The sequence below is a fragment of the Cyprinus carpio genome, chromosome A5 (assembly GCF_018340385.1).
Source record: "Cyprinus carpio isolate SPL01 chromosome A5, ASM1834038v1, whole genome shotgun sequence".
Taxonomy (NCBI): domain Eukaryota; kingdom Metazoa; phylum Chordata; class Actinopteri; order Cypriniformes; family Cyprinidae; genus Cyprinus; species Cyprinus carpio.
In genome coordinates, this window is record NC_056576.1 from 24803122 (window position 1) to 24818217 (window position 15096).

Here is a 15096-nt window from a genome sequence, read left to right on the forward strand (position 1 = left end):
ACTTGTACAAAATGATATTACTCATTTAATTCAAGCTGAAGTTTGGTTCTCTTGAAGGATGCTCAGTGTAGCCCCGTGATTGAACAGCTAAGTAAAGGCTTAATGAGATTAGCCTTTTCATTTGAGCAGGTTCTGCTTAAAGATGTTCACATTTAAATCATGAGGCACATTCTGCTAAGAGGGGGAGCATGTCTGTCTCCTTTTCTACTATAAGATTAGATGTTATGGTAATAGTAAAAACATGAACCACGAGGCTGCGGTTATCAAAATCACATCTGACTCACAAGTTCTTACATGTAATGTAATAAGCACATAAGGCCAGTAGTAGCTCAGAGTGATTGTAAAAGCATTTATCATCTAAAGTTAGATGTGAAATAGTCATAAATATTTTCACTGGAAAAAAAACCCTAATATTAACCGATTGCAGATTTAGAGCAGTGTCTGTCAGTGGCTTACTTGAAGGTATTATTAATAACCCTATCCTAATGAGGGCTGGTGAGTTAGATTTGAGTGAAGCCTAGAGCAAGGATAAGCTCACTCCATCTTCATCAAAACAGCTTTGTCACTGAAGAATGCAGGAAAACCTCCTCAAAGCCATCTTACTCTCTCCCATTTCTTCAAGCCTGTTGTTTGAAATAGGATGGAGGGGTGTAGTTACCTTCAAACAAATAACAGCACCACTGCATTCTCTAGACTAGAGTAATGGGTGGAGGAGTAATGTTTGGGAGGTGGTTTTGCCATTGGATAAATCAAATGAGTGTTAGCCTCCACTCGGTTTGTAGTAGGGCTGGGTATCAACAGAGATTTCGCTATTCAGTTCTGATTAAAAATTAAATTTGGGTTAAAATGTTTACAAATGAAAGAAATTCTCACTGCGATAGTGCTACATATTATACACTGTTTAAATTTTTTTTTCAAAGTGCTAACTTGTCAAGAACTGACTCATGAGAGTTGTTTGTTTAATGAATCAAGACACATTGGTCACACTGTATGTTTTTGATTCACTAAAAAGAACTGGCTCATTAGAGTTGTTTGTTAATTAATTAAGCCACACTGTTTGCAATGTATGTTTTTTATTTAACAAAAAGAACCGTCTCATTAGAATCATTAGTTAATTAACTGGGCCAAACTATTCCTTATGAGAGTCGTGTGTTAATGAATTAGGCCACACTCGTCTTGTTGTATGTTTTTGATTCATTAAAAAGAAACAAGGCTTGTTTGAGATGCTCTTAGCTTTGCCTTAAAAGTCGAAAAGTGTAGACGACTATAGTGAGGTGAGGAGTGAAGCAAATACAGACGAGACAGACAGTTCTGATGTCTCATAGCGGATCAGACATCTACAAGATAAAAGGCAGATATTGCTTGATTCATACTTATATACTCTATTGCCATTTTTAGTTTGATAAAGGCACATATTTTAAAAATTTGAAAATCGCACTGTTGCACTGTTTGGGAATATCCTCACAACATCAGTGCAAGTCCGACATCACTCGGACACATTTCTTACCAGCATGCATCTTATGGTAGTCACCAGTGATCTGTTCTGTGCAGGTTTTGCTAGCCTCAAACAAGCCTACAGTTAATGAGTCGTTTGTTGATTAATTGGGCCACACTGGTCATGCTTTATGTTTTGGGCAGTTATTTCGCTGTACACAGTGATTTTATTGCATCGCATTTAATACAGGCTGTAAACTCATATTCACAATTTATTGGCACCAGCAATTCAGGAAACTCAGGAAATGTGTGTATATATTTACTTTATTACTAGTAAAAGTCATTCTTGGAATGTTTGAGGTGTTCAGATGAAGTCAATATTGTTTCCCAGCTGCATTTTGTTGTAGGTGTATTTGTGTATGATTACAAGGCTCTCAGGAACCTGTTTCTTGTCAGTGGGAAGACTGATATGAGAACATATTTGAGGAGATGGGAATATATATTTCAGGATAGTGGACAAGTGCAAGGTTTCTGAAATGAACACAATATACACAAAATCTATAACTAAGTTACTAAAATATGAATACACAGATGCTTTGCAGATTAACACTCAGTACTATATCACAACACGCTCATGATACAGGCAAATGTCAACATTTAATGCTATAACACCCCCCCCCAGGTTTCAAAAGTTACCACTGTATGGGAATGCACTTTAAACATGCTTTTGATGAAAGTTGACACCTAGTGTGCTGTACACAAATCAGAACAGTAAGTAGGTCACATGTTGCACACTGACAGTTGGCCTGAACTCACAGTGTTAACATACTTGGAGAGTTTGAATTTGTGCATTGATAAGACAATGTGGCCTGTCCCAGTGTTGTGGAAATATTCTCCCCTCTTTGCCCATCTCCATCATACCCCTGTCTTTTGCCGCTTTTAATGATTTAAGATTCCAATAGTTTTTTTGACATGATAAACAAAAGCGGACATTGCCAAATAATTAAATAATTATTAGAAAATAGACTTTAATTTTAATGCCATATTAACATGTCACAGAAAGTGAAGTTTTTATATTTTTAAATATTAAAACTTTAAATATCTAATAAAGTTTTAAATAATTCTGCATAATTTGGTGTAGCATTCACATTGAAGCAATTTTCTCTCAGGAACTGGTTGTCACATTTCAGGCAGATGAAAACAAATATGATAACAAAAGAGTTATTTATTTAGTTAATAGGAAACAGGAAAGTGATGAGAAACAAACAAATAGTCCATGACAATGAAACTAAAAGAACATAACTGTTACACTGGTAGTAATACACTGAATTAAACGTGCTATTTTGTAGAAAGAATAAAATAGTATTCTCATGTAAAACATACTCCAATAATCTTTGTTTTATTTACAACTAAACCTAAGTGCAAGATTCAAAATGCAGGCAAAAAATCTGTAAAAAATAACAGTAGTTGTAAGGGAAACAGGTCAATTTAGCTCAAAGGGAATCATTTAAGATTTTAAAGGGAATTTGAACAGAATCACTGTTTCACGGCTGATCACTGAAACGGCCAGCGATTCACTGAACGAGCCGTTTAACATCAAATCTGCGCTGGATATTAATATCCAAAGTATAGTGAAAACACTATTAATTAGCACAGTAACAAGATCGGCAGTTTAAGACTAACTTGTGAGCACAAAACACAAGATACTTCTCTTTTCAATATAAATAAGGCTTTATTAGATAAATCTAAGACATATAAACTAATCTAACACATAAGCACACGCACTCACACATTCACACAAGTTGCAGGAGGATAGAACGTTAGGAAAGAATGAGTTTAAGAGAATGAAAATGTGAAAGCCCAAGTTTACAGCAATACGTGAAATTGCATAGACATGAACAACCATTAATCACTTAATTAACCCTCGCACTGAGTTCCTCAATGAGGTTAAAATTATATTAGATAACACCAGTACAGATGTGAGTCTGGAGGTTACTTGCGTTGCCTGTTTAACGGGGTTCCCTTTGTTGTCGCTGAAAAGGGGGTTTCTCGGAGACACGGCGTTACAAAACTTAACTCAGAACACGAAACTCTCAAACGGAAAAGAAAAGAAGTAAAGTTTGACGAGACTAGGTGGTGTTTCTTCTCATCGTTGTTAAGTAGCAGCATGCGTGCAGGCCGAAGCACGCTGGAACGGCGCTCGAAGAATGCTAAAAGTGATGACAAAGCATGACTAAAAGCTAAAGCTAAAAGCTAAAGCTAGGAGCAGGCTAAAAGCCGGCATGACTGATAGCAAAAGCTAAACGAAAGCTAAACGCTAAAAGCATAATTTGATGGTGTCCTGAGTATTTAAACTGGCCTTTTGGCCACACCTCAAATCTTTTCTCAGGGTGTTCCGATGTTTGTCCCACCCATTCATAAATCATATGTTATCTTATCAAGCTCGTGGTCCGAATTTTCCCGCTCTTGCAGGGGTATAATTTGGACATGATTCCTATAACAAGAATATGATACATTTGACAAATAACTGATGTTCAGAAACGTTTCAAGCAAGAATATTCGAACACACACATACTAAACATGAATATGATCCCTTAAGCTATTCAAGAGTTATTTAAAAAGACATACACAATAAGTGATTAGAAACATTAAAATCAAATGTGTCGGTTACATAAATGATATGGAGTTAAGCAATGGACTGATATCCATTTAGAAGTCTTTCTTTGAGTTCATTTTGGTGCATATATGCATTGGAAGGCATTCTCTGTGCCATTCTGGGGAGTAAGGATATGTCCTGTGGAGACCAGAGGGGTTAACAGGTCTCCTTAGGAATTTCAGTCTGGTTTGCTAGGTGGGGGGAAGTCAATCCAACGATCTTGTTTACTCTCATGGCTTTACATGTGAGGGTCAGACTGTCCATCTCTTCGATTACTTGCCCCAAATCAGACAATCTCTTCTTCGAATTGAAATTGTCAATAATTGTTCTAATGGTGTTAATGTTGAAAGCTGTTCTCTGAAAGAGTTGGTTAGTTATCTTGCTTCAGACTGTGGTACTAGGAGTTGATTTACAACATCCTGCCTTTCTGTGGAATTTGGCTCATGTTTCAACCAGGCTCCCGATCGAATCTTTAATTTGTCTGGTTCACGCTACATAGTATATTAACATATTATAATATTAACAGTAGATTGTGCCCTATTTTTATGGATTTTATTTTACAGTGTATAGCACCATTTTGATTAATTGCCATATACTGTATCTGTGTTCTTTCTTTTTCCCCTTTCATGCAACACTCATTCCCCTTTTCTTTAGTTGTATCTGCATTGCTTTTCTAAACGTTATCTTTGTTTAGATGTTCTGCACACAACCTCACAAGCCTCTCACGTGGGCAACATCATGCCACTGTTTGTGGAAACCTCCCCCTGTTCTCAGAATGTCAAACTCATCTTTTTCTTCACATTATGTGCCTTAGGACTTGTTTAGAGACTTTGTGTCTATGGCGCTAAATCTTATCCCTTCTTTAACAAAAGCACAATAACAGTTTGTCCACTGGTATCACTGTACTGATGTAGTACTGTCCTACAACTTCCTGTTCATGCCATTTTGCGGATCAACTTCATTGCATTTATGCTCCTTAAAAAGATTCCCCATTGTATAACAGGTTTGACCTACTTTGCCTAGTCTGAAGCTGAATATGTTTGCAGTAGAAAGTGTTACGCATCCTGTTATGATAGCTGAACATACAGCGGGAGCATGTAAACACAGTTTGTAAGGGCCAGTCACCTTAAACACACAGTGGATGCAAAGTGAGAGTATATGTAAGTTTGTTTAAAAGAGAATGGAAAGGGTCAAATAAAAACATATTTTAAAGTGTCTGTATGGCCAAATGTGTGTACGCTCATGACCTGCGGTCACAACCACAATCCTCAATTACAAACATAGCTCAACTCGGCAGGAGACACTGACTGTAAATTACAGACTCAAACACTTTCACTAACCTTAACTTATAATACATTATTCCATTTAAACCCTTTCATAGACAAATCCCACAATGCCCACATGTTCATAGCTCTGAGTTGCACGCCTCACTCAACTTTCCATCTCTCACTCCCATTCCGGGGGCTCCAGAGGGGCCACAGGGGCATCACTTTCTCAGGGCCCACTGCTGCACTGGCACTGGCATGCCTGCTAGAGTCCAGCTGGGTCTGAGATGGATGGCAGAAAGGGCTGCATTGACTGAAGTGTGGGAACAGGCTCTGTATGTCTGTGACTGACATCGCTGCCAGGCTTTGTGCAATGACATCATGGTCAGACCCCGTTCACAGTCTGGATGTTTGAAAAAGAGAGTTTTTTTAAGTGCTCATTGTTTCAGTGAATATAGTCCAAATTTGAATACTATAAAAACGGGAATACCATGCTGTTGGATGATCTTTTCTCTCTTTCCCTGCACTTTCTAAAGGTCTGTGTTGTGATTTATACCAGTAGAAATCACTAGAGGTCAGTATTCATTACTTGCTGTGTCTATTCTAGCAAATTACAGCGACAAATATATCTAGAGTTCCCCTGCCACTATATGCCATAAAATAATAATACATTTGTTTTTCAAGACTCCCGCTACAATAATTGTACTTCTGCTGACATAATAATAAGAATAAAAAATAATAATAATAAGCTAAGCTTGTTATGTGTAACTTTTTTTTATTAACATAAACTGGTTAACATGATGTTAAATATTATATGGGTAAATATATCCAAAGAGTAATCAAACAAACCCAAAGAATCTGACAATACAAATGTTTTAGATCCTCTAGCAAATGCTGAGAGCCATTAAATGTTTTAAATGGCATTAAAACGTCTTAATATTGTTTGCCAAAGCTGAACGCTGGATGCAGAAAATAAAATCACGGGGTGAGCTCAAAGATGCATGTATAGTAAGCTAAACTTATGTTTTTTCTTCAGTGTAAGAAATGTTACACATAATATCTTGCACTTATATTTTTAGCAGATTTTAACATTAGGCCTATAACTTTTAATCGTTTTAATAGGCTATAACATTATTTTAAATAAATGTAAGCCCCCCAATGGGTGCACACACACACACTGTACACACACACACACACTCACTATGTAGTAGTTTATGCTTAGTGTCCTTTTGGATCTTTGTTAAAAAAAAAAAGAATCCGTTTGGTGAAAGATCCTGCACATCATTTTTATTTGACACATTTATTGTGAAGCTTTTGTGGTTATGTGTGGTTTTGTTGCGAATAGATAGCATTTTTGTTTTACATTGTTATCAGTTCATAGTTTTGCTGTCACCCTTATGTGGAAATGCCACCTTTAATTGCGAATAGATAGCATTTTTGTTTTACAATGTAGATAAAACACAGATATGTGAACAAAATGCAAGTTTTGGCCATTTGCAATGCATATAAAACACCCTCCGCAATATTTCAATTAAACGTTTAATGTTTAATGTGAAACACTTAACTGTCTTTAGAGCAGTATATTAAAAGATCAAATACATTATACACCTTTTAATGATGCGTACTTTATACAGGCAAGCGGAAGAGCTATATGAACGCAATGAGCAAAATGGTGAAGTGTTCTCTTTATTAACGGTTATGGGAAAACATTTAATGTGAAACTTTGCGCATTGTGTTTATATTCTGGGTTCATCTGCTTGCCTGTGCAAAAGTATGCATCACCAACGAGGTGTATACTGAATTTGGACTATAATATCACTGTCTTACTACATTAGGCCTACTATTTATTGCAAACCTCCTAAAAATAATTGGCGGTCAGCGGATGAAAGCCTTGTTTTGCCCTCTATGTGGGCGTTCCTGGAAGGGTGTTAACGTCACGTGAAAACTATGAATTACGAAAAAAAAAAGTGTACAATGAAACAGTGCAGCGTTCCGGTCTGTCGTAGGCTACACAGTGACGCGCAAATGTGCAATATGTGACTGAAACCTGAAGTTACGCGTGCTATCATAATAAAATAACGTCATGAATATCTGGACCAGTGATTCGATGTATGAAACTAGTTTTTCAAACACAACTAGTGCGTTCTGCCGTAGAAAATGTTTGGTAACCGCTGCGTCTGTCAGGGCGTGTTTGCGTCTAAACGAATGACTGGTAGACTGTGGGTTAACGTGCCGAGGCAAGCGTTCCAGACGAGGCGGGGCCATTTGCTGCGATGGATTTGATTGGCTGCCGGTCACAGTTACGTGGATTCGGGGTGAGTTCAGTTTACGTGACGCACGAGTAGGGGCGTGTCATTGGCGAAATCAGCTGTAGAAACAATAACACACAAATGAACGCCCCAAAATGAGAGCTTACCTATAAATGTCAGTAATTTCAGGAGAAAGTGCGAGGGATAGATGTAGCACACGTATTGTTGAGGTTCTTTACTGCATTCTGCAAACTTGTTTCAGGGGATCTCTTTCAGCTCAACAGAGAGGGCGAGTGTGAAGATGTTGCCTTTGTGTCAGTCGTGACACGCCAGCGAGTTGAACACAAAACAGTCGCGAGTTTCCAAGAGACGTCTCAGTCATTTAACGGTTTTATTTGATCTCCTGCACCCGGTTTAACGGGAGCCAGGAGGGAACCACGCGCGGACTGGCATGTGGGTCAATTCTGGAAGCGTCGGAAGGTAGGGTGGAGAAATTTCACTTTGTTTCACCACGCGGAAACCGTGCAGCATTTATCTGCTGATTCCCAATTACCATTGCATTTTTAAACTAACACTGCATCATAAACGTCTAGTAAAAATACACAGTCACACACTAACCACCGCCCATCCTAGACGCCTGATGTTGGAAACATGGCAAGCCGTTCTAACATGAATTCACTCAAATATTTAATAAGATACTAGTACTCATTCATTCATCTGCTAGTAATGTGTCCCTGTGGCTTAGTCGTAGAGCATTGCGTTAGCAGGGCAAAAGGTTGTGGGTTCGATTCCCAGGGAATACATGTTAGATAATAAATGTTAGCCTGAATGCACTGTAAATCGTGTCTGCTAAATGCATAAATGTAAAGTACTAGTACTGATTAGTGTCTGCTTAGTTAGTCACCACTCATGCATTTCCACGGAAGCCTTTTCTACCAGTCACTATCTCAGTTCTTACTAGTTAGTTTTTTATTACACAGTAATATCTATCTTGATTTTTTTGTAATTAACATTTTGCATTTTAATAATCACAATTGCTGTTTTAGAATTGATAGAATCACAGAATTGATGTAGTTAAGTAAAAACACGTCATATAAGACTTTGAGTGTTACTAGTAACAATTAGAATACATCCTTGAGTCCAGTTAATTCAGGCTGAAGTCGGGCTCACACTACAGGAGTTTTAGGCTGATTTATTCCTGATTTTCCCAACCTTAAAAATCGGAGAAAAAATCTTGTCGAGGACCTTGGACGGTTCCAACATTTGGACTATCTGGTAATGTAAGGTTTTTACAGATCAAATCTTGCACCTCCTGATCTGCTCGCACACAAATCGAGGCCGCCCCGATTTTAAATCGGGATGATCACGGCTATGATTACCTCAGTACTTTCACAATAGCCAATGCACGGCTGCAAAACAAGCTTCTGTAGGGTCCGTTGGATAGTGGAGATGGAGGAAAATGCTTGTGGAAGTTTTGCAATAATGCGACTGTCTGTATAATGTGTCAAAAAGGTACCACAACCGTAAAGACAGAGAAGTGCTGGGGTGAAATCGCCCCAGTTTTGAACATTCTTGGAGATTGTTGGGAAGATGTTGGTTGGATTGGTATCATTTTAACAAGATGAAAATCTGCTAAGATTCTCCTTATGTTTGTGCTGCAACCAGATTTCATAATCGGTTAGGATTTTAAAATTAAACATTTTAAAACTCCTGTAATCTGAGCCCAGCTTTACTATTCTTCAGTTAGTATAGTTAGACTGAACTACTGTAATACATACTTGCACCTAATGAGCATTATCAAAGCTGGAACAGGTAATGCATTTACAAGCTTTTCCCTATAACTGTGAGACTTCCGACTCTTTACTCACTACAGATAAATAATTAGTAGAATAACAGTGTAGTAAAACTAAATTAGTAAAACAATTTGTGCTACAAACCAGTGTCCTTAGGATTACTATAATATATAAAATAGTATGATTACAAATACCAGCTGCATAACAGACTGTTTTGTACAGCTAAAGTAACTGTAAGCGATTGCTAGGCCTGTGCAATTAATCGAATGCGATTGTCATGCGCGTCTTGTCAGTGAAGCCGGTTATTGCATAGCTTGTCAGTGATCTACTTCTCTGTGTAGTAAATGTCGCTCCATCTGAATGCGCATGATGGAGATTAACTACTAATCACAGAACCGGCTTTACTGACGAGATGCGCATGACAATCGCATGCGATTAATTGCACAGCCCTAGAGCTTGCCCATTAAAAATGGCAGCACCCACTTTACGTTAAAAATAAAGTGGATATGATTAATTTACAAACATAACATGCAAAGTAACATAGAATATATACTTGCCACTGTTGGGATGATTATTAATATATAATGAATAAGAACTAGTATATAATGAATAGTTTCTAATAAAACTGAAAAACATTCTAATCACTAGTGGAGTAAGTACTAATAACATAACAATAGATACTGGTTAGTCTTAAGGAATAAATGATAAAATGGCTTGCCTTAGGAAGTGTATCTTTGTATCATGTCGCGGCTGCTGAAACTCGCCACCTCTTCAGTTTGGCCAGTTCGTTGCTATGCATCTTCTCAATCTTCATAGTACTGTGTTTTATTTGCCTATGTATTCATTTCCCACTGCACACTCGAGCATGGGCTTGGCTCACCTTATCTTGCATCTTTCTCTCTCTGTTTTATACTAACTCGCATTTCATTCACTGGCAGTCTGTTTCATCTTAAAGCGAGAAATCCTCTTACTGAGAGAATTCACTACTAGTTTATGTTTCTCAATGAAGCACATTCTGAATGGGTGCTGAATTAGGGCTTCTTAGAAGTATGAATAGGGGTTTGTCAATGGAAGGTATTTTACACAATGCCTTTAAACCTGATCTAATTGCAGGAAATATCTCGAGCGTTTGAATTCTCTGAAATTTCACCATAATGCATTTATTTATTTATTTGTTTCTTTGTAGGCATGATCCACATTCTCCCGTTAATGCTATTGTGAGATCTTACTGACTCTTTGTCCATTATAATCCAGGGACAAAGTGAAGTGTTTTAGTCTTTTGTTGATTCAGCAATCATTATTTTATGATGTGACTGTTATTTTGTTCAAACATTACTTCTCAGCAATCAACTGCTGCTACACACTCATTACGTACTGCAGTGAACATCCTGCTCTGTCATGCTGTTCAGTACTTGATAACACAATTGTGGTGTGCTTTCTCTTTTGTTGTGACTCACATCTTATATTACAACTTGTAGCAAGCTTTTTTGTATGCTCACCTTATCTGACAATATTTGATCAGAGTGACATGTTTTGACAATCATAAGACAAATTGAAATGCTATGCAATCGTCCATGGCAAAAGTGATCTCAGATAAGCCACCACTATCAGCACTGTTTGAATAAATTCACTTCAGCTGGTCCATTGAGAGCTGAAGCCTTTGCTTTTTTCCGTGGCTGACTTTAATGAGTCTCTCATAGCCGAGTTTGCTCTCAAGGGTAAAGGTACGGTTGTATTTATAGTGCACATGACAGCTTAGGTCCATAGGACTCATGACGCTGTAGTCCATGTGGGCCACTGTGCTAAATAGTTAAACTCTTTCTTAAGATTTAATTTGTGGGACACTTTATTATTAATCATCTTGACTTGAGCACATCTCACTGTGTAATTGTAGTAAATTGTTGTTCTTGCTGACATGAACTCATATAGCATAAACAGAACAAGTGTGAGAAGGCTGCAGTTGCGCATCGATCACTTCAGTCAAGGGAACATTTTTGGACACTTATGGATATTTAGGTTGCACCTATATAACAAAATATTAGATTAATAAATATCAAACCAAATGGAATGTGCAAAAAAAAAAAAGATGCATTTTTTTCCAGAGCCATTTTTCAATTACTTGTAACCAACTGGTGAGTGCATTAACTTCTCTTCAATTTCTGTGCAAAAGTGGCATTTTGATTTGACACATAGCAGAAACACTGATCTGTAATATAAATAATATCTAGAATCTACTGTGAATATAGGGATGAGTGAGCAAAAAGCAAGCCTGTAGTGAATTATAATGAAAGATTATGCAAGTTGCTGTTATAAATCAATTTAAAGGTTGTGATGTACACAACAGCTGACAGATGACAAGTGTAAAAGTAAGATTTTCACAGTTTGCTTTATATAACACAAACATTTAGTTTTGATACCACATATATAGAAATGAATAATTTTCATCATTTTGAATTAAGTTAGCTTTTGGGTTTAGTGTTCATAATATAAATCTTAAATTTTTTTTAAGGCTACTTATGTCATGTTTCTGACTTGAATGGGTGACATGTCATAGTAACAAAGTTTTTCAGTTGCACTTTATTATAGGGCTGCATGATATTGGAAAAAATTCACATTGCAATATTTTTGTTTTTCAATATATATTGCAACATTAAAAAAAATTACCAGATGACCTGAATAGCTCTATATGAAAAAAATAAAATCTATGATAGGGGTTATTTGTAGGTGAGTAAATCTTCATAGAAAATAACAAACAAATTACAAGCATAGATAAATATAATAGAACAAAGATACAATCAAATTCAAAATTACACTACATAGTCTTCACTGTGTAAATTAAATCTAATAAATCTGTGTTAAAGCTACAAAAGTGATTTTTCCCTGTTTTGTTGTTTGATTAACATTCATGACACAGAAAGCAACAGGAACATAAACTGCTGTGAACCAATGTACTGTTACACATCCGTTTTCTTTCTCAATTGTTTATCTTCACCAAAGCCATAAGCAACTTTGCTTACTTGCAGATACATGCATTTTAACATAATTTTGCATGTAAGTGTCATTTCAGGCACAGATAGATGAAGTGAACAGAATTCGGTGTTCATGTGCATCTGCGTGGTTCTGTGTGTGAGCACAGAAAACAGCCCATGTTCATAACTGAGCTCTATTTTGCGTCTTCTCGTGCTCAAATGGTTTAAAATCACTTGAATATTTAAACCGACAGGACCTAAAACACGTGAAAATGATGAACCTTGATTGTATGGTGGTTTAACTTTGCAATTAATCCAAGAATCACCTGTATTTCCAACCCTGGTGCCTGGTCCATCCAGATTAACGATTAATATACTCAACATCAAACACTCTGCGATGTGACAGTCACAGATGCGCACACTGCGATATCAATGCTGCAAGGATATATCGTGCAGCCCTACTTTATAATTTGAAACCTAACAACAAACTTGTTTTTGTCTAATGTTTTGCTGTAAAAAAATGTATATGTGCAATATTTCTTTAAAATAATTTGTAATTTTGTTATAAAATGAAAAGACATTTGTACATTAAATGTGACTTAAGCATCCAGACCTTTTGTGACCACTGCATGTGAAAACGCCCTTAAAGGGGTCCTATTATGCTCTTTTGCAAGGTCTTGATTTTGTTTTGGGGGTGTACTAGAACAGGCTCTCATACTAGGTTGTTTGAAAAACATATATTTTTCACCTCTCTCCCCAGTCTGACATGAACGGCTGGAATAGTTCCTGCATCAAATGAAGGCCCGTCTTCTGAAATACGAAATGTGCTATGATTGGTTACCTGTGCCAGTCTGTGTTGTGATTGGTCAGCTTGACCAATGTGTGTTGTGATAGACAGCACTCGGCGCCTGGTCAGGAAATGTGACGCCCGTTATCATAGCTGCCTGCAAGCTTCAGTGTAAATATTGCGTCAAAATCAAATCAATTTGAGCGCGATTTAAACCCGGATGATTGTAACCGCGCTAAGCTCGTCTGTCTTGGGAACACTAGCGTGTCTCAGACATAGTGATAACACTCATTGCCTTCTCTAGTGCAGCTCAACCAGGTCTCCTCCCAATCGTTGATCTTTGTGATATCACAAATCCCGGAAAATATGGGTTGTACTCCAAACGAGTCGTTCGTTGTAGTTTTTGAAAAGTGATTTCTGAATTGGACTTTGAGCTTTGTAAATTTGCAGATCTTTTTTATGCTCAAACAGCAACAATACAGACTAACTAAAGTAAAAAAAAGGGAAAAAGCATAATAGCAGCCCTTTAATGTGTTTCACTGAAACTGCTATCGGACATGCTGACACAATAGATCACCCAGTGTTTCAGTGGTTAATTCCCCTGTTACTCCCCAGTGACTGATGGCATTAAGGAGAAAAATCTAACTCATTCTCTGATCTGGAGGACTCTGAACGACTTTGATTGCTGGCTATAAAATGTGTTCGATCCATTAAGAGACACTGACTGTTTGCAGTTCAAGACACTCCAAAGTGCTACACTGCAGTGGTGCATTGGTAAGCTCAGTGTTTGCTAGAGGACAGTATTTTGGAGTGGTTGGGTATTTTTGAAACACTGTGTCAAATCTGGTACACAGCAAAACGCTGCTCTACTTTAACCTGTTTACTGGCAGGCAGGAGAACACCACGTTACATAAGTCGTCTACACTCATGGCAGAGCCTGTCTTTACTTTACACGTCCTCTCTTTTGATGCTTATAAATTTGTCTTTATAAACATTCATGCAGACACGCTCAGGGCAAAAACCTGGCATGAAGCATTAGCAGAAACTGCAGAAATTAGGTTACTATGACAGGCATGGGGTTAACACCCAGTGTGTGTATTTATGGGTTAGGGTTGATTTAGTTTGTATATTTGGATGTTTTTTTTTTAAGGGTAGAGCTTTGCAGGTGCTCTCTTTAAGAGCAAGGTTTAGTTGTGGATTCTGGTTATGTTACGGCAGAGAGAGCAGCCTTTGCCACTGGAGCTGTTATGTAACACACACACACACAAGTCTCCATTACATGGCTGTTTAGAAAGACAGATGTACAGAGAGGGAAAGGACGGTCAAACTTACTGAAGAATAGTCTTGGTTGAGATTTATCTAGTGTGGAGATCCTTAAAATATTTAACTTGAGTCCATACTTCAATTTTAGTTGTTGCCACAAGAAAATATGCGGAGAAAGACAGCTTGAATGCGCTATACAAAGTTATTATAGCCTATCAAAGCAGTTTATTGTTCATTGCCATATTTGCTTGTGGGGTGTAGTTGGTCCACTTGCTGTGATAGTCTTCTCTCTGTATACCTGCCTACATATCCAGATACACACAGACTGAGGCTGGCAGGACTGAATACAAGCAGACGAGCTGTTGTGTGGGCCGTACAGTGTTTGTGAATGGAGTGGGCGTCTGCCACGCGTCTCATCTCTCTCTCTCTTTCTTTCTTTCTTTTTTTCTTGCTTATTCTCAGACCTCACCTCCCACTGTTTCTATCACTGCCTGTCACTAAAACAAGCGTTAGTGTGGCACACTGCTCGTCTCATTCCCCATGACAAAACACTGACTCACTCAACTGACTCTGCTAAAAGCTTCATGAGACAACATGTCTCTGGTATCACTGCTTTTATTATACACATTTGTTTGTGTGTGTCACAAAAGCAAAATGTATAGTCAGTTTATGGACATTCT

General features: G+C 37.6%; 1 protein-coding gene across 1 annotated transcript in view; it reads left to right on the forward strand.

Annotated features, from left to right (window-relative positions):
* The first annotated feature begins 7650 nt into the window (after nt 1-7650).
* The window catches only part of LOC109078815 (rho-related BTB domain-containing protein 1-like), a 31311-nt gene continuing 23865 nt past the window's right edge, over nt 7651-15096 (forward strand). The window contains exon 1 of the mRNA XM_042757328.1: nt 7651-8084. Coding sequence (XP_042613262.1) covers nt 8056-8084 — 29 coding nt within the window. The 5' untranslated portion in view covers nt 7651-8055. The remainder of the gene's footprint in view (nt 8085-15096) is intronic.